We start from the raw sequence: 23,407 nt of genomic DNA on the forward strand, positions 1-23,407 counted from the left end.
CGGCAACGGCGCCCCCTCCCCCGCCGTCAAGTTCCCCGGCGCCTACGACGGCACCGAGCCCGGCATCCACATCGGCATCTACTACCCCGCCCCCACCGAGTACAAGATGTTCGGCCCCGCCACCTGGCCCAACGCCTGCTCCGACCACACTGCCAACCTCGACGGCCAGGAGTCCGACGGTGACTGCACTGGCGACGATGGCGCCGCTGCCCCCGCTCCTGCTCCTGCTCCCGTCCCCGTTCCTTCTCCTGCTCCTCCTGCTGGCGGCAACGCCACCGTGCCCGTGCCTCCTCCCGCCGCCGGTGGCGACGACGAGCCCACGGCGCCCGAGGAGACCGTTCTCCCTGCCCCGGTCGAGACCGAGTACCCCTCCGAGCCCGAGTACCCCGTCCCCGCGCCCACGGAGCCCGTGTCTCCCCCTTCGGCCACGGAGCCCGTCACCGCCCCGCCCGCCGATGGCGAGGAGGACACCGGCTGCCCTGCCACCCGCCGCCGCCGCGCCCTGCGCAAGGCTCGCAAGGCCCGTCTCGCGCGCCGCCAGGCTCGCTTTGCGTACACTGTCTAAGTTGCGTAGAGACGGTGGTGCCTGTGTCTGATGCCCCGCAAAGGCGAGACAGCATAGGACAGGCGAAGAAAGCGCACAACTTCTTTGTATGAATTAGAGACCTTCAACTTTTACATGTTTCACGTTGGTGTATATAGCTATATCTTTTTTTGAGAGGCACTGGATGGGCCTTGGTACAAATACATATGGGGCTTGACCCCGTTCATGATACTTATGCAGCATGCCTTTGCAATGTGATGGATGAGTGTGACATGGGCTTGTAAGTCGTTGTACGTCTCGCATGTACGGACGAGTGACGGCAGAGCTCGCGATGTTGTAGAGCTGAGATCGAAGATCGCCTACATCGAGTGATCTTGACCGCCACATCCTGTTGATATCGGACTGTTGTGCTGGGGGTCCGCTTGCAGTGGCCACGAGTCATTTCGAAAGTTAAACATCATGCGGGAAATATCTCCTAAATGACTGCCACATGGCCTTTGGGATGAGTGACCCCGCTGTAGTTCACTGCATTTTACCTGGGTGGGATTTCTGCCTGGTGGGCACTGGTTCCGTGGGAAGTGCCCGAGTCGACAGGACGTCTTCATCCGTGATGATGCCTTTCGCTACAGCAACAAACCGAGAAAATAGCTGAGACCAGTACGGAACTGATATTCGCTTTGTACACGACAGCATTTCGGGTTTCGTGCCGCTCTTTGAGGTGCTGTTGCCATCTGAGGGTCGTGGGGAGCCGTTTTATCACAGTCCACGAGCGAGTCTACTACATAATACACGCAGGTTGCCGGCCAGGACAACCATCCTCCCGTGGCGCAATGGTAGCGCAGTGGATTTCTGATCCGAAGGCTGTGGGTTCGAGTCCCACCGGGAGGTCTTTCAACTTGAAAGAATCCTTTTTGCCTCTTTTCTTAACTTTCCAATTGTCGTTTCGGGGTGCGCGTCGCCAGCGTGCGACTGACCGACGTGTGCCGATGACATGGCCAGGACGGCACTGGTCGTGAGTCTACTCTCGTTGCTCGTACGGCCCCGTTTGCATCGGCTGCATCTCCTCCATGACGGCGCCATACCAAGCATTCAGTGCCTCGTCCATGTCCATGATGCCCCCGTCGAAGAACCCCGTAACCTGGTTCAAGTATGTCTCCATTCCTTTGTCCTCAGCGAACAGCAGGCTCGAGCCGCCGTCGTAGCCCATGCTGCCTACAGACATGGAGTCGAGGGATTCGGGCCCCATGAATGACTCCTGGGGTGTGATTGCTGTGCGTGGCGGGGCCATCGATTCGGCGTAGACCTTGTTCCTCACAGCTTGGAGCAGGTCTTTGTACTTGTTGAGGCCTGTGAGTTTGAGTTGCGGAATGCCGCGCTCTAGCAAGTCAAGGCAGGCCGCTGTGTCGTTCCAGTGGCGATGTCTGCGGGTGGAAGTCGTTGGTCCAGCTTCTCTTGCCATAGCCATGGCCTGCCTGGGAGTACGAGGACTGTTGTCAGCTCTTTGTCTTTGCGCCGTGAGCATCATCTCGAAGTATCATGAGTACCTACCAATCACAGTAGAGCGCGGCCAGGCCTGCCAGGAGAATGGCATGGAGCTGTCTGAAGCAGCGGCAGACAGCCGAGATGCCATACCGAGCCTCAATCTTGGACCACTGGTGAATGGCGCTCGCTGCAGCCTTGGAACAGGTGGCGATCATGGGGCTTGAGGGCACCATAAACGTAGGACTCGGTCGATTGAGCAGGAGCTGGAGGATACAGTACTCAATCTTCATCTCCGAGTACTCGCGGGAGGGCTTGAGATCTGCCTCATCAAGATGCTGCTTCCACTGCGTTAAGTCCCGCCGCGACTCGTCAGACATGGTACAAATCTGTTGGAATGACGTCGCGAGCGCCTTGCCATCGGGCCCCCTGCCGATGTAAATCGACTCTAGAATTCGACCCGATATCTGGCGGAGGCGTATCATTAGACTGAATGGCCTGACTGTGTGTTTGTGGTAGACCGGCGCAACCAGAGCCTCGGGGCCGCTCAGGGCATCGAAGCTCAGGGGCACTGGCATCAGCGCATGTATGGCGTGATCTCGTATTGAGAGGACGCGGCCTGTGACGATAGCTGCTTGTCTGCATTGATGGTTAGTCTTGCACATGACACACGTGGGTTCGTGCCTCACCTTTCCAGGTTGTAGGCACACCACCAGGTCCTATTGCGGATTTCGAGTTCCTCGGCGCCGAATCCCCAGTCTGTGTTGTGGCGATGAAGGCCAGCTTCGATCGCTGCTGACATGATATATCTCGATAAGTGCCATAGGTCGTTGCAATCACTCCCTGCTGCCGAGTTGAGCATCCAGATGGTGAGCAGTATCACCGCCTGAATGCCAAACAAATCACGCGGATGGTCATGGAAGTCTTTAAAGAACCGAAGACTCGTTTGGAAATATGCCAGTGGCTCATTCATGTCCATCAGGCTCTGGTACTCCTTATGGTCCTGAGACTCACTGCTGGCAAGACCGAGGACGATAAAGACGACGAACTTGTCCGCTTCGCCGCACTTGCGATGGTCCTCGTAAATGGCACGGAACGTCCGCCGCAGAATTGGAAGCTGAAGTACAGGCCACCACGTGTGGACACGGGCGATATACTGCCTGAGCAGGAAACTTGCGACGGCCTGCGAAGGTAGAGAGGCCATCCGTTCCGAAGGAGGTTGCTCCAGGCTGTCTCCATATCGACCTGTCATGGCGGGGGCAACGAGATTAAGCTGCTTGAAAAAGATGCGAGCAAAAGTTGAGCCCGTTGCACTGCCGACTGCAATGAGACCTGGCATCAGCGACAGCCACGTGGAGGTCCTGGCAGGCGTCACGTCCTGGTTCACGTACCGTACTTGTCATCCGAGTGCCTATTTCGACCGCCAATGGCTAGGAACCCGACCTCCTCGGCTTCTTTCCCGACACCCACCCAAGGTGCTTGGCCGGCCCGCATAGGCGGGGGCGGGGCTGCTGGCATCGCGATCTGGGCCTCGCTGACCGTGATGGTCGTCTGGTTCGGGGCTGCATTCTGACTCGCGATGGCCAGCTTGGCTTGTAGATCACGGATCTGTACCTGCAAGCTTCCTACGGTTGCGTAAGAGTATGCAACGAACTCGGTGATGTTGCAGTCCTCGCCCTGTTTCTCGCATCGCGTGCAACGGGGCACCCGCTGATCACACTATTGGTGAGGGTTAGCTCGTGGTCACCAGGGAGGGAAAAGTCCCACGTGGCTGCGACATGCTGGGCCACCTACTTTGACCTTCCGTGCATGGCATCGGCTGCATGCTTTCGAAAATGAAGGCTGGAAGCCTAGACTCCAGTCGATATCCATGGTCGATGGAATGTGGCGACTGGCCAGCTGGGGCGGTATCTGCCGTGAGAGGGCAGATGTCTAGGCGACATAAAACGACTGGGGGCTCGGACAAGACCGAGGGGCCGCAAGAAAACGACGAGACCCGTGGGATTGCGTGCTGATGCTCGTTGTAACCCCTCATTCTCAACTGTGCGCGAGTCAGGCCAGGGTAGCGTCAAGGAAACCATTGTTTTCGCGGGTGGTGTCGGAACACCTCGGAGGAGCGATACTCTGAAGATCGTGAGATAACGAATTGAGGATTTCCGAGCAGCTTCAATAGTGTTTGCAATAAGTTCTAGGTTGACGTGCGGATGCTCCTTCTAGACCTAGTGTCAAAGGTGGCTCATCTCTGCGAACATGGTGCCCTGTCTTTTCTTGGACAAGCTCCACAGCGTCGGTCTCAACCGAGTATGACGCAAGTGGGAGAGTATCGAACGAGTTCGGCGTCGCCCGTTCTCATCATACGCCTCTTCACTTTCATTATATTCCTCGAAGCCGCAGAGTGCTTTTCCAGGAAGCACGCAATTATCACAGCTGAACAAGCGTTCCTCGGTCTGACTTGACAAAAACGATGGGTTCATCAGACGAAACAGCATCTCACAGCAGCAACGTTGCGTCAACACATGCGGTGGTGCCCAACTCGAAGAATGACTCAATCTTGGTATTAGAGAAAACATTGGAACGTAGTCGGCCCCAAAGCTGACCGTGATACAGGTCGGCATGCGTGATGGCATCACAGGGAAATTCTACTTGACTCCGAGAAAAGAGGCTGTAGTGTCGGTCTTTGACTCTAATTTTCTCGTCGGCGACGGCATCTGGGTAAGTTGTGATCTTCTTCCGACGGAACTTGCCTAACAATTTTTGAAAGGAGGGGATACGCGCAAACAGAGGGCGAATCCAGTTCGCACGCGAGCATATCAACCGCTTGTTCCAATCAGCCAAAGCCATGTTCATGGATCTCGGCCTGACTAAGGGCGAATTGCTAGAATTATTGCACCAGACCCTTGACGCCAACGAAATGGGTGAGGAACCCCATGTCCATATTCGTCTGGTTGTCAGCCGTGGCCTCAAATCAACACCATACCAAAACCCACATGTCAACATCGGTTTGCCTCTTATCGTCATCATTCCCGAGGTCAAGGCGATCGATCCGGCGTCAAAGGTTCGCGGCCTGCGCCTCGCAACGACTTGGGTGCGCCGAGGCCCACCCGACGTCAAGGATGAACAGTGGAACCACATCTCCAAAGCCACAGATGTTCAGGCCTGCATCAGCGCGAATGTTATGAACGTAGACGAGGCACTGATGCTCGACCTTCGGGGGTTCGTGAAAACATGCAACTCGGTCAACTTCTTCATCATCCGAGGAGACGAGGTCTGGGCTCCAACAAAAGACAACCAGATGCAGGGTATCACGCGTCAAAAGACGATCGACGTATGTCGTGCCAACGGGATCACGGTGCGAGAGCTGGACTTCAGCCTGACGGAGGTGTACGGAGCCGACGAGGCTTTCTGCACGGGAACTTTTCCATCTCAATTGCATGTCGTGGAAGTGGATGGGAGACAGATTGGAGACGGCAAGAGGGGTGTGATCACCGAGAGGATCCAGCAGCTTTATGCAGAGCTCGTGATTCAAGATGTGAGCAGAAGTCGGGACGAGATCACGGCGGAAGTCGAAGCAACACGGGATCTCAGGAACTTCAAATCCAAACTGTAGTTCACTAGTTTAAGAGCTGCGGAAAGGCTTCCATCGCACACAATCAATTATCTGCATTTACTTAGCTTGTTATGTTCCAACTGTTAAGACAATGTGCCACGAAGAGCACAGAGGTAGGTGGCGTGAGTTACCAATGCGATCGACTACCAAGGATGAGAACGCGACTGACTCTTCTTCCCCCTTGCGCTCTCTGGTTGGGAGCCCTGTCACGACAGGCGATTGCTGTCCACAACATAAGCTCACGCCTGGTAAAAGAACGCGAAGCGTGGTGCTGCTGAGCTGATGGCTATCTCGGTACTGTCCGAGATGACCCTCGGTGACGGCCGAAAAAGGGGGCCCATTTGTACCAGCCAACCATCACGTCATCAGCTATCTTCACTTCTTGAGCTTCAACACCATCGCGCAATTCGGCCCTCGACGAGCAATGCGATATACAAAATGTGAAGAGCTCCTGGCATCAAAGGCTGCCATGAGACCCTGCAGATTGTGAGATTCACTCTGTGCAGAAGTGTGAGGTTCAGCGCCAATCGTCCACATCTGATCCCCGCAATTGAATTTGAGCCGGCTCTGCCGCTATCAACCTTGCCTCCGAGCCAACGCCATGTCCTCCAACATTAGTGACATCATGTCATCGGAGAAGGAACCGAGAAACAACGACGCCGTGCTGGTCACGGACGACCAGGGCTCGACCGAGAGCTTGAGCAAAGCGCAAGCCAGTCGGCTTTTGCTCAAGACCGACCTGGTTGTGATGCCTTTGGCAATCCTTAGCATGACACTAGCTTTTCTCGACAAGGTATGCGACATGTATGATTCTCCCAAAACTCTGACCGGTCAAATTGACGGGGGTGCAGAACGCGCTTGGATATGCAGCCGTGTTCGGCTTGAGAGAAGACAACAACTTGGTGGGCCAGCAGTACAGTTGGCTTAGCAGCATCTTCTATTTCGGCTACCTGGCCATGGAGTTACCCAACCTGTGGCTCATGACCAAGCTTCCCATTGGGAAATATGTCGGAGTTTGCCTTGTTCTTTGGGGAGCGTCGCTTTGCTTCATGGCCTTGTGCCACAACTTTGCCGGCCTGGCGACGATCCGGTTCCTACTCGGCGTATTTGAGGCCGCCCTGCTGCCCTGCATGATGATCGTCAACTCCATGTGGTATCGGAAGGAGGAGCAGCCTCTGAGAACCGCATTCTGGTACAACACCTTTGCTGGTGTGTTTGGCGGCATTCTATCATACGCTATCGGCCAGATCGACGGGTCTCTAGCTACCTGGAAGGTGACTACACTTAGTCAAACTCTCAGAACGTTTGTTAACTGGCATTCAGTACATCTTCATCATCTACGGCGCAGTTACGGTGCTCGCTGGAGGTCTTGTATTCTTCGCCTTGCCCGATTCGCCCTCCAAAGCTTGGTTTTTCAACGAAACTGAGAAGAAACTCGCTCTTGTCCGTCTTGCCGAGAACCAGACGGGCATCGACTCTCACAAGGTGAGTCTCCCCCCAGGACTGTTGCTTCTTCCATCTTTTGGGAAGGGCTCTACATGCCGTCGAGTTGTCCTTGCCTGACGCTCCGTTACAGACCTTCAGCGCAAAGCAGATTCTAGAGACGCTGCGCGATCCAAAGTGCTATTGCATCTGGGCCTGCGCTTTCGGCTACGCCATTGCCAACGCAGGCGTCACAAACTTCAACCCCCTGATCATCGCCGGCTACGGCTTCAGCAGGACGAAGACGGTCCTTATGGCCACGCCCCAGGCGGCCGTGGCCATGGTCAGCGGCGCCATACTGACGGCCATCACCTTCTGGGTGCCCAACGTGCGCTGCATCTTCTGGATCTTCTCGTCCCTGATCGGCATGGCTGGTGCCATCATGGTGCACTCGCTTGACGCCGCGACCCAGCGGAACGCATCCTTGGCCGGTGTCTACCTCATGGGCTTCTACAATGTCCCGTGGGTGTTCATGCTGAGTTTGTCGTCCTCCAACACGGCCGGAGCTACGAAGAAAAGTTTCATGGGCATCTCAATCGCCGTTGTTTATGGTATGTAGCCCTTGATCATCACATGGAGTCGAGTCGCATCACTAATAAAGAGCGCCTCACCAGCGGTTGGCAACATTGTTGGCCCCCAGTTCTACCTGCAGCGGCAGGCTCCTCACTACCCACTCGGCATCGGCAGCATGCTGTGCGCTTTTGCACTGATAGCCTTTGCGGGAATCTCTTACTATTTTTTGTGCATCGCAGAGAACAAGAGGCGCGACTCGAAGTACGGCAAGCCACAGGATGATCTCCAGATTGGACTGGAAGCGGACAGGGCGGACAGCACCGACCTCGAGAACCACAATTTTAGGTACACCTACTGAACGGTGTGTGAAATATCGGCATGGGAACGAGGCATATCCAGAATCTGAAGTTCAACCAAAATCTTCCTTTAATGCAAGCTTTGCTCTATGTTTCTCTGTCCATATCTGACATTTTGCGCATTGTGTACGTCTCAGTCTCCATTGCAAGAGGCTCATGGTAAAAGAAGACCAACGACAAAAGAGAACACAATGTTCCCCAACTGGTGACTCGTCCTTTACTTACACGTACCAGCTCCGTATCGCACAGCGGCACGAATGACACAGCTTGCAAATGACGAGCGGCTCTGCTAAATACCCCCCCCCCTTCTCCCTTACGCTGTTCACATTGACTCAAATCGTAATCGGCGCAGATCACGCGCGGAAGAGCTTCCAAAACCCCTTGCCTTGGAACGGATTGGCACCAGCACCGGGGGCGGGTGCAGGTGGAGGTGCGAAGGCCGTCAAGTTGAAAACGTCAGGAGGTGGCATACCTCCACAGGTAGAAAGGGCCTGAAGCAAGGCACGTCAGCACATCAATGTATCGAAAGCCCGTCAGCACCACAGAGTACTGCTTGCTAATCATTCATGAGGGGAAACAGTAATACTCACGTCGGCCATGTTCTGCATATTCTGCTTGATCCCGCCCGCAAAGTCAGCCTTCAGCGTGTCAACCGTCTTGAGATCCGCCGCCTTATTAGCGGGGTCCCCACTCAGGCTGTTGGACAGGTTGAGCTCCTCGGTCTGGGCGTTGGCGACGATGGCGAGGCCCGCGATAGCCTTGTTGCCGGCGGGCGCGATGGCCTGATTCATTTTGCGCATCTCGATACCGCTGTTGACGAAGCCGAGGAGGTCCGTCTTGGCGGCCTGGAAGGCGGCTGCGTCGTTGGCGTTCAGGGCATTGCTGACTGCGGTCAGGGACAACACCTCGTTGTTCTGGTCGTCAATGTTGAGCTTGATGCCCTCAGCTAAGAGGACGGCCCGCTGGCACGCAGCGGAGCTTGCAGCTCCGAAACCTGCAGCTCCGAAGCCTGGGGCTCCGGGACCGGGGGCTGCGGAGCCAGAGGCTTGCTTCGAGGCGAGAGAAGCCGTGGCCGAGAAGACGGCGAGGAGAACCGGGATGGAAAGGCGAGCCATATTGGAAAGCGAAGAAGCTTGTGTGTGATGTTCGCTAGGGAAAATCGACGTGGAAAGGACTGATTTCGTTAAGGGCCGAGAAAAGAAGCGTCGACCGGCGACAGACGATATGTGTGAATAGGTAAGTTTAGAATGAGAGACGGTTCAAAGTAGAGGTAGGTGAACCATGAAGGACCAGGAGCCTCTTTAAACAATTTCAGGAGATCAGACGGCGCATCTGGTTATATTGCAACTCGACGGAAAACAAATAGCTTCCGGCATCTGAGAGCCTAATTTCACCAAGTAGTTGTTCTCGACTGTGCCGGCCAGAAGCCACATGTTACCCTACCAGACACCTGTTTTGAACGCTAAAAGACTTCACAACCAGATTGTCCGCCTGCCGGGTGGAACGCAGGGGACATCGAATGAAACGAGCGACTGATCAATGCTCGCCGAGTATCTTTTTGGTGGGTGTGGGGGATCTGAGGCTAGGTAGGAGCATCAGGGAGGGCACTTCATCCCTATATCCTTGGAATAATATGCAAGGCACCGAGACTTCCACCTACCGGATGTGAATTGTCAAGCGTTGGAACTTCGTTCTGGTTGTGACCCGAGCGCCCAGGAGCTTCATCTCAAACTGATGCGATTCGTGAAGTAGAGTTAGCTCTGCCGCTCGTGCCGGGCACGCGTTGAAAAACGTCAGGCATAAGTTCGGATGACCCGATCCCGCCCCCATCACAATTCCCGCATCAGACCTCCTGCTCAATTGAGTTTCGCGACGCGAGCCATCCGTGCCATGTAGGTGCCGGCACTTCGGCACCTGTCATGAAAGACGACCACCATGACGCGGCCCGAGTCTCCTGAAGTCGCGTATTCATCGTGTCCAGAAATCTAGCAAAAAGTATCTCCTGCTTCTTGCCGTCAAAGCCGTCCGAAGTCGTAGATGATAGTAAATTGCGAAACGAGCTCGCATGCTGACGAAGCAATTCAGACATATGTTGCGATAATTCTCTTGCCAGCAGCCTCGCCGCTCAAGTAAGCACCAGCAACTGTGCCACACTCATCAAAGGGCGCGGCGTGCTCTCCGCTGAACCAGAGCCGGCGATCCGGGCAACCTCTCCTGAAGGTCAACACGTCCTCATCAGCTTCGTGCACTCCGACCTGAAAGTTGCAGTAGCTCGCATTGCCGTTGAGGTCATCTTTTAGCCATTTTGTGGCGAGTATTGCCTTGGGCCTGCAGTTGTCATTATCGGGGCTGTAGTTGGGAAGACGAGAATAGTATGGACGGAAAAAGTCATCCAGGAAGGAGTGCTCATCCTCTCGCGACATGTCAGATATGGCGTTGACGATGTGCCTGGCACAGTCGCCGTAAGTGTAGAAGAGAATCGTCGGGTGGTTGTTTGGCGATCTGAAGGTGGAAAGGTCCCAGATCTCCTGAGGCCAGCGTTGGGGGTTCGAGCCTTCGGCGTATTCCGGTGTCAGCCAGTTGGTGTAGCAAGGGAAATCGTCCAACTCGGGCTGTGCATTCCAGAAAACAGATGGAAAAGTGATGAAGACTTTTTCGAGCTGGGAAAGCGATATGTTCTCAATGGCGGATGAGATGCGGGCCGGCAGTCGGGGCGTGAAAGCGTCTTGGTTTCGCTTGAGCCATCCCAGCGGCGTGGTGACGACAACCTCGTCAAAAGCCAGAGAGTCTCCGTTTTTGGTACCGACATGGACTTTGCCGCCAGGCTCCCTTGCCTCGGACGAGGAAATTGAGTCGACGTAGGTGTTCAAGAGTATACGGGCGCGGCTCTCGACGGGTTGAGCAATCTTGGCCAATATCTTTGAGTAGTTGGACTCGACAAACAGCTCCTCTGATGTTTGTTAGTGAGAAAGAAACACATGCATGGGTGGGGAGAGATGAGGGCAGATCAAAGCGACGGCAGTCACGCACCTCCTCCGCAGCACTCCTCCATCCAAGCAAATTTGAGACTCTGACGCCACACCGGCTCGCCGATGTAAGCTCCAAACATCTCGCTCATCTTGAGCAGAAGTGCCCGCTCATTTTCGTCAGAAAGCTTCTCCTTAGCCTGGTCCCGAATAAAGTCATAGAGAGAAGCGTCGTTGTCAATGGATGAAGTGCCTTTTTGCGCATCGGCGCTGAAGTTGAAAGCCTCTTCGATTATCTGCCACAACAGGGTCGACAGTCGTTCCGTCGTGTCGGCAGGTACTGCACTGCCATTGGAATCGAATATGAGCTGCTTGTCGTTCCAGCTGTGCATAGGCGTTCCGGTCTCCTCGGCCAGGCGGGATATGGCGTGTGGCTCCGAATTCTCTGTTTGCGCGTGTATCCAGTTCGGCCCACTACGAAAAGGAGACAAAGTCAGCACGTAGGGGCTCTCGACAGGTTGTCCTAAGTGAGGGGCAAATAAGGCTCTCTGGGGTATCAGAGCTCACATATCGACTGTGTATCCGAGGCCATCTGATTGACAAATCTGTTCAATAGTCTCAGCCACGGCGCTGGCAACTCGTAAGGCTCGCGGTTAGCCGGGACGGGTAGCTTACCCTGCCTCCTATGCGGCCTCGAGCCTCGAGAATGGTAACCTGATAGCCTTCGGACAACAGCACATCAGCGCAGCGGAGGCCTGAAACACCCGCTCCGATGATTCCAATGTGAGGTTGCACAGCAGGGGGGGTGTCTGTTAGCGGGGGCATGGTTGCCGAGTGTGCTATGGGGGGGGAGGGAGGGGAGTCAAGTCCGGAGGCGTGTCAGCGAGTAAGATGGGATGTTGGCGGCAGTTGATCAACGGTCCCGGGGGGTGGGCTTGTGTGTCGAGGAGGCGGAGAGTGAAATGGGTGGAAGGACTTCTTCAGCTCTATCTACCTTATGGGAAGAGCAAGCAGGGGCCGGTTTGAGGGGGGAGGAACGAGCGACTAGGGGATTGTTAGGGAAGGCATGAAAGGCTGAACGGCAAGCGCTGGTGGCTGGCCGTTTCCCTGTCGCTGGCTGCAGGAAGCTGCGCTGGATTGGGTGCGCCTGACAGGTTGCCCGAGGCGGAGCCTGTCAGTGTCGCGAGACGAGTCCAATTGTAAATACGCTTCAACGCCACAACGCACCAGGGCATGCACCCCCTTCGTCTTATCTAGACGACATAATGGGCCTTATGATCCTTCCGACCAGTGAACGAGCCGACCCGTCCCCAGTGATCTTCAGCCCGGGTTCCCTCAACGAGCAGCACCCCGAAGACCCAGGAGAACGGAGGCTCGTGGTACCCTTGGCGGGGAGGGGAGGGAAAACGCCCGCCATAAAGGCTACGAATCTGCCTCGCCACGGACACGCCAGACGAACGCCCCTTTCGCTTCACTATTGCTGAGGCTCTCACAACGACCATGTTCATCGGGCGTACTTCTCGACAAACAGGATTTCGTTGCGTGCTTCTCTAGCCTTTTGACTGGCCGGTCTTCCGTTGTCGTTGGTGCAAAGTGGCGACAACCTACCACATCGCATCCACCAGCGTGCGTCTTCGTGTCCGACTCGACATCGACCTTCTCTATCCAGCAATTGATCCATCATGAGTTTTGGCGTGGGAATCGGGGACGTTGTCCTCGTCTCGGGTCTGGCCTGGAAGTTGTTCAAAGCCTACAAGGATGCAAGCGAAGACTTCAAGCAGGTGTCGACCGACCTCATGTCGTTGCACGCCGTGTTGAGAGAGACGGAGGACTACCTCCAGGAGCATACCGACCTCGACACGTCGCGTATCAACCGCCTGCACATGCTGTGTGACGCGTGCAAACCCATTCTGGACGAATTAGAATCGCTCATCACAAGGTATGACAGCCTCGGCACCCAGGCACAGCGCACATGGGACCGCATGCGCTTCGGACTCCAGGAGCTGGCCGACCTTCGCTCGCGTCTCATCTCATCAACAACCATGTTGAGCGCATTCAACATTGCGCTGATCAAGTGAGAGCCCGTCATTCCTTCATTGTCCTGTCCTCGTTTCCTTGCTGACGTCGACGCCCGCTAGCTCATCAACCATGAGGATCGAGAAGCGCCTGAATAAGTTTATGATGGAAGTCCAAGCCGGACTTCGTGAGGGATCCGTCGTCACCGACGAAGATGTGGTCGAGACGCTCGACTCGCCGCAGACCTGGAGTGAGCTCCGCAGAGAACTCGAAGACGTAGGGATCAGCGCGATGGTGGTCGAGGAGAACCGCGACTACATCGTGAAATGGATGAAGGAAGCCCTTGCTGACGGCTTGCTCGACGAGTCCGTGCCTGACACTGAATCACCAAACCGCAAACCATCCGTCTCGAGCCGGTCCATCACGAGCAATAGCAGCAGCAGCCAGACGCTGTTTGGGCCGTTCAGCCCGGCTACGGATTCGGGGTACGGAAGTAACGGCGGCAGTCGCAGGCCGAGCACGATCACTCTGTGTGCCGCCAACGAGGACTTTGAGCAGAAGGTCCAGCTAAAGCGTACGAACAGCCTGCTGCCGACGCCAGAGGACGGCGAGGCACCCAACTGGCCGCTCGTCAAGCCGAAGCGACGTATGGCCGTGAGTCGGCTGTTGCAGAGAATCGTGGTCAAAGACACTGCCATCATTGAGGCTGCCAGCGATGGCAACCTGCAAAAGGTGGCCGACTTGATCCATGTGGGCATGGATGTCAACGCCAAAGATCGATGGGGCTGGACGGCCCTCAGTATGGCGGCATATGGAGGGTTCCCAGCCATCGCGAGACTTCTGCTCGATAACGGTGCCAACCTCGACAACGTGGATGTTGATGGCGATACGCCGATTGACCTTGCTGCCAACAGAGGCCATACTGACGTAGTTGTGCTGTTCGACGAAGAGAGGGCACTAATGCAGCTCAAGACCCTTTCGTGAGTGCATCAAGAGGAACGAAAAGCACTGTGGTGGATGAAATTCTTTGAGGCTCTTTGAGCTGCCGCAACTCATTTTTGAAGCAACGAAATAATGAGCATGGGTTTGGATATGAGGGTTGCAAGGATACGGAGTTATGGGTTAGATTTCATTGCGAACTACGTGGTTGGTGATACCCATTTGATCACAGAAAGTCATTTGGCTTCCTGAAATCGTCTCAGATGATCACGGTATTAGCCTCGAATCAAAGACGTTCTTCTGCGCCGCATGCTCCCCTCAGTGAGTCTTGGGCAGAACCTTCTCAGCCTCCAGCTGCGCAAATACGTCGGAGAAAGCCTTCCACGTGTCCTTGTAACTGGAAAAGATGTCAGCACGAGTATTCATTCATCCCGGAAGTTTGAGTTGTGTACTCACCCAGTCCATCCAATTTCCCTGGCCTTGCTCATGCTGATGACGAGATCATAGGCCCGGCCTAGAATGAAAACCAAGAAACCCCAAGTCGCCTTCTCGAAAGCCTCTTTGTCGAGGCCCTCGCGCTCAGCCAGCCTCTCCCATGCCTCCTTGACATCGTCACGCTGGCTCCACTTGACGAGATCAACCCTGTACTCGAGGTTGCCCGGTTCGACCTTGCCCCTGAGACCCGACTCAGCCTCAAAGATGCTGAGGGGCGACGGGTCATTAAGCTTCTTCGAGCCGGCGTCCTCACCCTCGCCGACGAACTGGTCCTCCTTGACCTTGCTGCCGAACCGCCTCGCCAGCATGGGCCACATGTTCTGCCAGCTCTCGATATCGCCATTGACGACATTGAAGGCCTCGTTGGCGGCCTTGGGTTCGAGGGCCGCCCACTCGCAAAACTCGGCGTGCAGTCTCGCGTCCGTGAACGAGTCAAAGCGCGTGTAGAACGTCTCGGACCCGGGGAACGCGAGGTCGCGGCCCATCTCCCTGTTGACGGCAGCGTACAGACCTAGCGCCGTGGCGAGGTTCATGAAGTTGCCCTTGGCCACGCCGATGACGTCGTTCGGGTACGTGACGGTCCAGGACGCGCCGTCGCCGCCGGACGAAGAGGCTGTTCGCGCGCAGAAGGCCCGCAGCACGTCCTGCTGTCGGTAGTAAAAATTGGGCGGGAACCGGCCCTCGTCGCGCAGCCAGGGGTCCGACTCGAGCATCGGGTTCTTGGGCGGGCCGAGGTGCACGCCGTACTGCTTGGCGCCCGTGACGAGGACAACGCGCTTGATGGACCGGGCGGCGCCGGTGCGCTCGAGCGCCGCGAGGAAGGACTCGAGCATGGCGCCGTTGACGTCCCAGGCCTTCTGCTCCGTGTCCTGCTCCAGGTAGGCGGCGAAGAAGACGTACTCGGCCTGGACGCCCTCGAGGCTCGCGGCCATGTCGTCGGCTGAGCCTGTCAGGTCGATCGACTTGTGCTGGGCATTGGCGGGGAAGGCGCCCTTTTTAGAGCGCGAGAGGGCGTAGACTGTTTGCCACTGATCTGAGTTGTCGCCGAGGCGGTTGACGATCTCGCGGCCGAGGATACCTGGGGATCTGTCAGCTTCGGTACAGAGGGACCTTTTCAGTCTTTCCTTGAGAGACTGGGGCTTTAGGGTAGGTTACCAGTCGCGCCGGTAACGATTGCTGAAGGCATGATGCTGTGTGTGTGTGTGAATGTGCTGTGTGGTTCAGGATGGTGATGTCTGCTCGGGCGTTGGGGGAGATTTGGGAATAGCCATGAAACTCAATATAAGGTACACAATGGAATCGACAGGCTTCATTGTGATGGCACAATGACATGCCATGACATGGCCTCGACTACGGAGGGTTCTCAAAGTCCATGACGTCAATTAATGGTAGAAAGCCAGTCACGACAACTGCAGAGAAGAATATCCATTATTTCCTGCGCCCAACAGCTGGAGATCGCCCCAGGGGGGGATAAAGATTCATCCATGGGAGCATCTAGTACGGGCTACGCAAAACTATCCAAATCCGATCACGAACCCGATCACCTGCTTCGAACATGATGCACCATCACCTTGTCGATGTCTTCATCTCAACAATCATCGTAATCCTCGCGAATGAGCTGTGCACCCTTCTCGCCAATCATGAACACAGGCCCAACGATATTGACATCTGGAAGCACCGGGATGATGCTGCAGTCGACGATGCGCAGCCCATCGATACCGTACGGTTTCAGGCGCGCGTCAACAACGCCGCCGTCGTCCTCGCGCCGCATGCGCGCCGTACCTGAGGCGTGCCAGTTGGGGATCGTGTTGGCCTTGACATACTCGAAGATGGCGTCGTCGTCGTCCGAGCTGACAGCAGCGCCGGGGCTGACCTCGCCGTTGTCGGGGCCGTAGGTGAACTTGGCGAGCTCTGGGTGCGCGAGGATCTTGCGAAGGTACTTGAAGGCCTGGATTGCGATGGCGCGGTCGGCATCGTGCGTATAGTACTGTGTTTGTCAGCCGCTTTCCCTTTTCTCCAAGCCGACCGAAGGCAAGCGTCTCAAGGTGAGATGTTGGGGGATTACTCACGTTGGGGTTGATGTTGGGTGCAGCAGACATGGAGGTTCCCCGGAGAGTGATGTTGCCGCGGGACAGAGCCACCATGCTGCTCGCTGTCAAGGAAATGTACGACTCATTGGCGAGCGGCGTGTAGAACGGGGTCGGCCCTCCGGGGTAGAAGATGGATTCGAACAGGTACTCGATATGAGACTGATCGCTGAGACCGGCATCTACGACGGCGCCGGCGCCAATATCCCGAAGCTCTTCCTCAGGGAGTCTCTGGAACCCGTTGGTAATGCCTGATGGGGCCGTGTACACTCCAGTGCCGTTGGTGTAGAACTCCTGCTAGGCATCAGTACTCGTTCAACCACGAGGCGAAGCAGACATTGGCACTGACCTCTTGAATGGCTTGCAACAGGTCAAAGTCTGCGTACTGGCTTGTCGAGAACTCGTCGGCAACCGTTGCCATTATGCTGAAGACGCTGTGATCGTCGAGGCTGCGACATCATCAGTCAATGCTGCTATGTTGAGCAGGGTCACTTTCACTCACTGCTGACCGACGTTCTCGTTGATGTAGACAGGTTCGATCCCAAACTTCTCCAGTTCTGCGGCTGGCCCAACTCCCTAACATCACATGTCAGTTCCTGAAGGACTTCTATCGCAGACCGGCGACATACCGAAACCATGAGCAGCTGCGGCGTCTGGAAAGCGCCCATCGACACAACAACCTCCTTGGCCGCATGCACTTGATACATGCGTCCGGAGGGATGATCAAGGAACTGCACACCCGTCGCGCGGGGCTTCTCTCCCTCCGTGTCCCACAGCAGGCTCTGTACCGGCGCATAGTACAGCACGTCGAGGTTGGTCCGATTGATGGCCTTCTTCAGGTATCCGTCGTAGCTGGAGCTGCGCAGCAGGTTGGCGTCGAGCGTGGCTGTTCCCTGCTTGACGCCGGTGCTGTTGCCTGTGTTGTAGTCGTGCACGATCGGAATGTTGGCCGCCTCACAGGCGTGCATGAAGGCAATGCCCGTCGGCGGGACGAAGCCCTGGTAAGCGATCTCGAGAGGGCCGTCGCTGTAGGCCGATGGGTCCCATGTCTTGTACGTATTATCGAAACCTTTGGTCTCGTCTTGAGGGTTGAAGTGAGTGCCCTATGCTTGTCAGCCTTCGTTTCGCTTTCCTAGCAAATGAGGCCGTCTTCACATACCTTGATGAAGAGAGGGTATACATCAGCCCAGCTCCAGCCGGGGTTGCCCAGATCTTGCCATCTGTCGTAGACGGTCGATGTACCACGACCATAGTAGAAGCCATTGATTGCGCTGCTGCCGCCAAGGCCTCGGCCACCTAGACGGGTCAGCCCCCACATGCATTGATGGAGAGGATGGGTTGGACATACGGTAGTAGGTGAGGATCTTGCCATCGAGGCCCTCTTGGGGCACAGTGTCAAATCGCCAGTCGATGGCAGAGCCTTATTCTTCGTCAATACCCAGAGATCGGTCCACTGTCCCATGGAAGCATACCGGCAAGCAGCTGATTGCCCCCGAGAGGCTTGTAGGCGGCGACAATGCTAGGGTCGGGTCCAGCCTCGAGGACGAGGACGCGATGCTTGCCGGACTCGGTGAGGCGGTTCGCGACCACGAGGCCGGCCGTGCCACCTGAAAACCGTCAGCAACGATCGTTGAGACTACTTGGTAACGCACAGGATTTTTACCTCCAGCAATGATGAAGTCGTACGCCTCCTCGATCTCAGCCCGATCAAGTCCTTGGATGGGGCGGCCAAGAGCTGCTTGAATACCCAGTAGGGCAACAGCCACGGGCAGTGTAGATGAAAGCATACTGCACAATCGGGACGAGCAGCTTCCTCGAAATTCGGACAAACGGCAGGTCTTTGCTAAGGAGCAAGCGAGAGGAGAGATCGGGCAGGTCACTCAATCTTCAGAGAGTCGCAGAGCTACAAGGCGTCTTCAATGCCTCGATTGACTAGAACAAGAGATCCGGACAGGCCGAGGAGTCAAAGAGGCCTACCACATGCTGCTGAGCAAGAGCACGAGGATCTCCAACTTATAAGCTTACCCTTCATCATCAACCCCCGGGGCAGCCGACCAAGCTTACGCTTTCCCCGCGCTGACGGCCAAGACGCCTTGCACGTCATCCTAGGTTGGTGATGCGCGTTGGATCGAAAGGTCCGGCCAAACAGAAGACAAGCAACGGGAGACCAAGTGCGCCTCGCGTCCCGTCTAGGCTCAGCGACAGCACATGCTAGGCAACGCCAGCAACAAGACACGCGGGATGGCTGGGATTAGCCTCGAATTCCCATGCAGCAATTGGAGAGAAACGCCTTGCGGAAAGCTCTGTCTTTCTTTCGCGTGCTTTTACGTCCGAACAATCTACCTCTCCCCGCGTGTTGAGGCATGGTGGGGATCACGGTGTGGGCGGCAAGGCCCGTCAATGGTCGAAAGATGACGCCCGAAGTGGCCGATAGGACGGTGATCGGGGCTAGCGTCGTGCGACGATGACGCTGTTATGGTTGTAACGGGTGGAATCCTTCGCGACATACTCGTACAGATTCGCTGGCCTCATTGGACGTAGGCGGTCGCACCGAACGCCAAAGCTCGACAGGGCGGACGTTGGAGGACGGATGAGAGCGTGGTGCGGCTAAGGGGCCCGGTTGCCTTGAGCTTGAACTTAGAGTTAAGAGCGAGCTAGAAGTCAAGGCTAGGAGAAATGAGGGGAAGCTTGACGCCATGAGTAAGCTCCTGTTGATCTTGGCTGCCGGAGCAGATCAAGGTTCGGCTGCAGATGGTGGCTGGAAACGGTTCGGTGAGGGCACAGAGACTTGGCGTTGAGCGATGATGTTACTCGGAAGCGTAGGACAAGCCCAGACACTGAGGGATGGAATCTCAGGATCTTGAGTGGGCCTCAGATCAGAAGGCCAGGCGTTCCCTTTCCACCGTCCCCCCCCTGATCCTCTTCACGTCGGGCGCTGCCACGCATACCCACACCTTGATCTTCGCTGTCGATCTCGCAGCCTCGGGGAAGGCTTGCGTGTCAAATGATGTACGATGCACGATGTGCCGGTGAGAGGCTGAGCGGATAACCCAGCAGGTTGGCAGGGCAAGGCATTATTCCCATTACCACGCCCGTGACCCATGTCACAGATCCAGATCCATTGGTAAAGCATAAAGTTGGATCCGGAATCCGGGCACTTCTACCGCCGCGAAGCAGATCAACGCCTCCCGTCGCCTTGTGGGGGGCAATCCATTCAAAAGGTGGAGATGCTGACGTGACATTGTAAAACGGCCAAATACAGTGTGGCTTGTAGACGAAGCTTTTCATTAACTCGCTCATCAGTGAATACCCCCCTCTCTCTCTGAACGTTCAGCGAAGCCATCGTATAACAACAAACCACGCACATCCCTCTCAGCGCCATCATGTCGTCGTCTCAGCAAGTCCTTCGCCGTCGGAATGATGCCGGGCACGGAGCCGCCGTGCTGTCCGAAGTCCTCCGCAACCCCGGCACCCCCGCACCCATCACAGCACCACCCTCAACGGTAGGCTTTCCGCCCGTGCCGCGCAGCTCGAACTATCATACATGCTTACACAGACACCCAGGTAGACGCTTTGAAGGAGCATGGCAACACTTATCACTTTGACTCCTTCTCGGTTGTGGATGCCCTCGAGCTTGGCCACCTCCTCCACGCTCGCCTGCATCCCATCGCCGACACGCAGCCCACTCTCATCTCCATTGCGCTGGCGAATACCCAGCAGGTCATCTTCCAGACCGGCACCGGTCGTGGCGTGATGCCCGATAACGAGCGATGGGTCGCGCGCAAGCGGAACAGTGTTCTGCGCTGGGGCGTCAGCTCCTACTTCCTTTCCCTCAAGTACTCCGGCGACGAGGCCGCGTTTGCCGCGAAGTTCGCCATGAGCCCGGAGCAGGCATCCACCTACGCCATCCACGGCGGTGGTGTTCCCATCCGTGTCGCCGGCGTTGAGGGCGTCGTTGCCGTTGTGGTCGTGAGCGGCCTCAAGCAGACCGAGGACCATGGCGTTATCATGGACGTCATTGCTGAGAACTGGGAGGCTGTCAATTAGCTAGCCATATCGACTTAAAGAATTACATGTTCAAGTTGCTTCTGCATTTCCAAGTTACTTCTGAATAATCAGTCATCGGAATAATAGAACTGAAACGAAGAAACGTGGCACTCTGAGCCACCTGAACGTAACGCAACGTTGTCGACAATTTCAAATTATGGGTTACTACACAAAAAGTCTCCTTGCTCAAGAAATCGACGGCATTCAAGCAAGTCCAAAAATGAAAGATGTCCACCTCAACCAAAGCTAGTTTTCGGGTGCCGCGCCTCATCCGCACATCATGCTGAACATCAAGCTGCGCGCTCAGGTCTAGTAGGACTAATGATATATTCGCAACGTAGGAAATCTTCAGCTCCTTAAACTTGAAAACGTTCTCTAGTTCACTGGGAGGGGCGGTTTGACCGGAGCGGACTCACGACGACCACATGTACTGTAACTCAGATCCGGCAAAAGCCCGTAAATTCGCCAATTGCGAGCAAGCCAACACAACAGCGACGTATTTCTACCGCCGCGATGAGCTTGAAAAAGGAACGATTAGAACTAAGTCCTGTTGGCAAGCGATACAATGGGTGTCAGTTGGGCATATGACTACGCTTGGGATCAATAGTCTTGAGGGTCTACCTCAGCAAGTAGCCGTTGATGCAGTCCTTCGAGAACACACATCATACCGTGCAGAATCATGGAATCTGAACTCAAAGGAATGATCAAAGATTCAGGATGAATCGTCACACGTCATCTTCGACGGGAGCATCATGAAGCTGAATTCTGCGGTCACTTACTGCCGCACCGTCAGTGCCTGGCTTAGAGCAGAGTGAAGAGGTCTTCTACACGTGGTCCACGGGCAATAGATTATAGATTTGGGGTCGTAATACAGCTGAATTCTGGCCCTCCGCAAATAGGGGGCTCTCCGCAGCTCTTATATACGCGTTTTCGTAGTTCTTAGCCCCTGACTAGCCCTCTGATCCGTGGCTCTGCACGGGTCTCCTGACACGCACGCATCAGCACCTCCTCTCGTCGGCAAACTGAAAAGCAGTAGCTAGGAAATCTTTTTGGGGGAAGGGTTCCCATACAGACCAAATTGTACGAATTCATCTCGGGTCTCCTGCTACTGGCGTTCTTTTTCTTGAATGCATCCTCCATGCCTCAAGATACCAGTGCTTGAGGCCTGACGTGCATGAAAGGACTGTTGGCGATAATCATTGCTATACAAGTTTGCGTATAAAGCCGTGGGATAATCATCTGACTCATACACTGCCTATGTCAACAAATGGGCTTCAGTCGAATAATATCCAGACTTCTAATAAAAACGATCTAGATTTGTTCTGATGCTATGAGGGCATCATCACAAATGCCGAGAAGTTTGCCGGCCCACAAGAGACAAGCACGGGAATCCTCACTGAATTCTTCAGAGACGGGCTGATCCAATTATGAAAGGCATTGAACATATCTCGCCGGATCGTTCTGGTTTCGTAGATCCAGGTGCTTGACGCTTGTAACCAATTTCCCCTCCCTTCCATGAACATGTCACTCAATGTCACAAACGCATGCATCGTGTGTCCACTGAATGACGACTCAACTCGCAAACGATAGCTGGCTTCGGCCCGAGGCCATCACTTCTTACTCATGGCCAAGAGCGAAGCCTTTCACGCCGCTTGCCTCATCATTGAAATAGCTGACATCTATAGCCGCCATCCGCAAGGCCGCATTCAAGCGTGGAGTTCTCGGCGTCATGTCGGCCGACCTCATGGCCCTCCCGGAAGGTGTCAATCCGCCTTGATTCGTGAGTGCAAATACTGCGCAGCAGTCTGCAGCAGTATTCTGGAAGTGGACCTTATTCCACATCGGTGCTGGCAAGTATGACGCGTTCATCGTTCAATGCAGCATCAAGACTCCCTTTACGACTCGAAAATCCAGGTTCCATCGTCGTTCGGCAGCATATTGAGTCTCGGCGAGGGATCTGCAGGAGCAGGTCGATAATGAGAGAGAGCCTGGACTCTCTGGGCGATGGCTTGGCCCCGTAGAGCTCAGTGCCAAGGCAGCCCAGTTAGCCTCAACGAGGTTGCCAATCCTAGCATAGGCTCTCTCTGCGTCTCAGGGGCTGGAGGATTCGACTTGTCTATGACGACCTCGTTATGTTGGAAGAAGAAATCTTCTCGTCACACGACTGCCTGCCTTCTTAAACTTGAGTTCTCCCGGTGTGGTTCCAGGGACTTGATTTTGGAATTTTCTCTTTTCTCTGTGCAAAAGCCCTATTTGTGCTCATAATCGCACGACTACAGCCAAAAGGGGGATTGGCCGGGTAAAAACCGTCGATTCGGGACATGTGTCCGTGAGGGAGAAATTATGAATGGGACACAACCCTTTGCAGGTCACATGGCTGAAGCATTACAGAGGCGTCGGAGCCTAGCGGAGTTCTGACGTATGTCTGCATTTCCTGACACTTTGGGGTGCTTTGATTTTTTTCCTGAAAGCCGACATATGACAGCTGCCGTTCAAAGCGTCATGGGCCCCCCCCTGCCGTGGTCACGAATTCCCGCCCCCAAGTCAATAGAATGCGTACCAACACACCACCACGGCACGTGTGGCTGCGACATTGAAATGGTCTCGCGGGTTCAGCAAAGGCCAGAACCACCCCCCTCAAAGTACCCCAGGGTGCCTTACCATGTGGGCGCCATCCTCCAGGCTAGTGAGGGAGGCCTGCCCACCATGTGTTGTCGATCGGCGAGGAAGCGCCGCCTCGGCACTCAGCATCGCCAGGTCCCGAGCCATCTGCGCCCCTCCCCAGAAAACCCCGCATTACCTTCCCCAAGATGGCGCGCTCTTCAAACGGCTGCCCCCTTCGCCGTGCATCTTTTTGACCTGGGGTTCGGCCCGTT

The 23,407-nt window shown here is 55.6% G+C and overlaps 10 protein-coding genes and 1 non-coding gene across 11 annotated transcripts; 6 read left to right on the forward strand and 5 right to left on the reverse strand.

Moving 5' to 3' along the window:
• Positions 1–31: 31 nt before the first annotated feature.
• Positions 32–565, forward strand: D7B24_002536 (uncharacterized protein; the record flags this gene model as incomplete). Its single annotated transcript, XM_028636742.1, has 1 exon — positions 32–565. A coding segment is annotated over one exon (534 nt), but the record flags the coding sequence as incomplete, so codon positions are not given.
• A 795-nt stretch (positions 566–1,360) lies between these two features.
• Positions 1,361–1,432, forward strand: D7B24_002537. The gene has a single exon. It is a non-coding gene; the product is annotated as a tRNA-Arg (tRNA).
• Positions 1,433–1,562: 130 nt separating this feature from the next.
• Positions 1,563–3,895, reverse strand: D7B24_002538 (uncharacterized protein; the record flags this gene model as incomplete). Its single annotated transcript, XM_028636743.1, has 5 exons — positions 1,563–2,016; positions 2,093–2,662; positions 2,713–3,343; positions 3,415–3,742; positions 3,818–3,895. The coding sequence occupies 5 exons, from the start codon at positions 3,893–3,895 to the stop codon at positions 1,563–1,565; spliced, it is 2,061 nt and encodes a 686-aa protein (XP_028491160.1).
• Positions 3,896–4,487: 592 nt separating this feature from the next.
• On the forward strand, positions 4,488–5,630 carry D7B24_002539 (uncharacterized protein; the record flags this gene model as incomplete). Its single annotated transcript, XM_028636744.1, has 3 exons — positions 4,488–4,577; positions 4,631–4,735; positions 4,818–5,630. The coding sequence occupies 3 exons, from the start codon at positions 4,488–4,490 to the stop codon at positions 5,628–5,630; spliced, it is 1,008 nt and encodes a 335-aa protein (XP_028491161.1).
• Positions 5,631–6,231: 601 nt separating this feature from the next.
• D7B24_002540 (uncharacterized protein) lies at positions 6,232–7,983 on the forward strand (the record flags this gene model as incomplete). Its single annotated transcript, XM_028636745.1, has 5 exons — positions 6,232–6,423; positions 6,482–6,839; positions 6,931–7,115; positions 7,207–7,663; positions 7,727–7,983. 5 exons carry the CDS (start codon positions 6,232–6,234, stop codon positions 7,981–7,983), a joined length of 1,449 nt encoding a protein of 482 aa, XP_028491162.1.
• Positions 7,984–8,334: 351 nt separating this feature from the next.
• Positions 8,335–9,096, reverse strand: D7B24_002541 (uncharacterized protein; the record flags this gene model as incomplete). The annotated part of the gene is made up of 2 exons (XM_028636746.1): positions 8,335–8,472; positions 8,572–9,096. The coding sequence occupies 2 exons, from the start codon at positions 9,094–9,096 to the stop codon at positions 8,335–8,337; spliced, it is 663 nt and encodes a 220-aa protein (XP_028491163.1).
• A 966-nt stretch (positions 9,097–10,062) lies between these two features.
• Positions 10,063–11,772, reverse strand: D7B24_002542 (uncharacterized protein; the record flags this gene model as incomplete). Its single annotated transcript, XM_028636747.1, has 4 exons — positions 10,063–10,931; positions 11,012–11,421; positions 11,515–11,552; positions 11,623–11,772. 4 exons carry the CDS (start codon positions 11,770–11,772, stop codon positions 10,063–10,065), a joined length of 1,467 nt encoding a protein of 488 aa, XP_028491164.1.
• An 857-nt stretch (positions 11,773–12,629) lies between these two features.
• D7B24_002543 (uncharacterized protein) lies at positions 12,630–13,947 on the forward strand (the record flags this gene model as incomplete). Its single annotated transcript, XM_028636748.1, has 2 exons — positions 12,630–13,021; positions 13,086–13,947. 2 exons carry the CDS (start codon positions 12,630–12,632, stop codon positions 13,945–13,947), a joined length of 1,254 nt encoding a protein of 417 aa, XP_028491165.1.
• A 273-nt stretch (positions 13,948–14,220) lies between these two features.
• D7B24_002544 (uncharacterized protein) lies at positions 14,221–15,583 on the reverse strand (the record flags this gene model as incomplete). Its single annotated transcript, XM_028636749.1, has 3 exons — positions 14,221–14,299; positions 14,359–15,475; positions 15,553–15,583. The coding sequence occupies 3 exons, from the start codon at positions 15,581–15,583 to the stop codon at positions 14,221–14,223; spliced, it is 1,227 nt and encodes a 408-aa protein (XP_028491166.1).
• Positions 15,584–15,985: 402 nt separating this feature from the next.
• D7B24_002545 (uncharacterized protein) lies at positions 15,986–18,271 on the reverse strand (the record flags this gene model as incomplete). Its single annotated transcript, XM_028636750.1, has 9 exons — positions 15,986–16,384; positions 16,467–16,778; positions 16,834–16,933; positions 16,987–17,060; positions 17,114–17,587; positions 17,644–17,780; positions 17,833–17,904; positions 17,957–18,091; positions 18,148–18,271. The coding sequence occupies 9 exons, from the start codon at positions 18,269–18,271 to the stop codon at positions 15,986–15,988; spliced, it is 1,827 nt and encodes a 608-aa protein (XP_028491167.1).
• A 1,596-nt stretch (positions 18,272–19,867) lies between these two features.
• On the forward strand, positions 19,868–20,531 carry D7B24_002546 (uncharacterized protein; the record flags this gene model as incomplete). Its single annotated transcript, XM_028636751.1, has 2 exons — positions 19,868–19,987; positions 20,049–20,531. The coding sequence occupies 2 exons, from the start codon at positions 19,868–19,870 to the stop codon at positions 20,529–20,531; spliced, it is 603 nt and encodes a 200-aa protein (XP_028491168.1).
• Between the last annotated feature and the right edge of the window lie 2,876 nt (positions 20,532–23,407).

This window comes from Verticillium nonalfalfae, assembly GCF_003724135.2.
Source record: "Verticillium nonalfalfae strain VnAa140/NRRL 66861 chromosome Unknown scaffold_162, whole genome shotgun sequence".
In the NCBI taxonomy this organism is placed as follows: domain Eukaryota; kingdom Fungi; phylum Ascomycota; class Sordariomycetes; order Glomerellales; family Plectosphaerellaceae; genus Verticillium; species Verticillium nonalfalfae.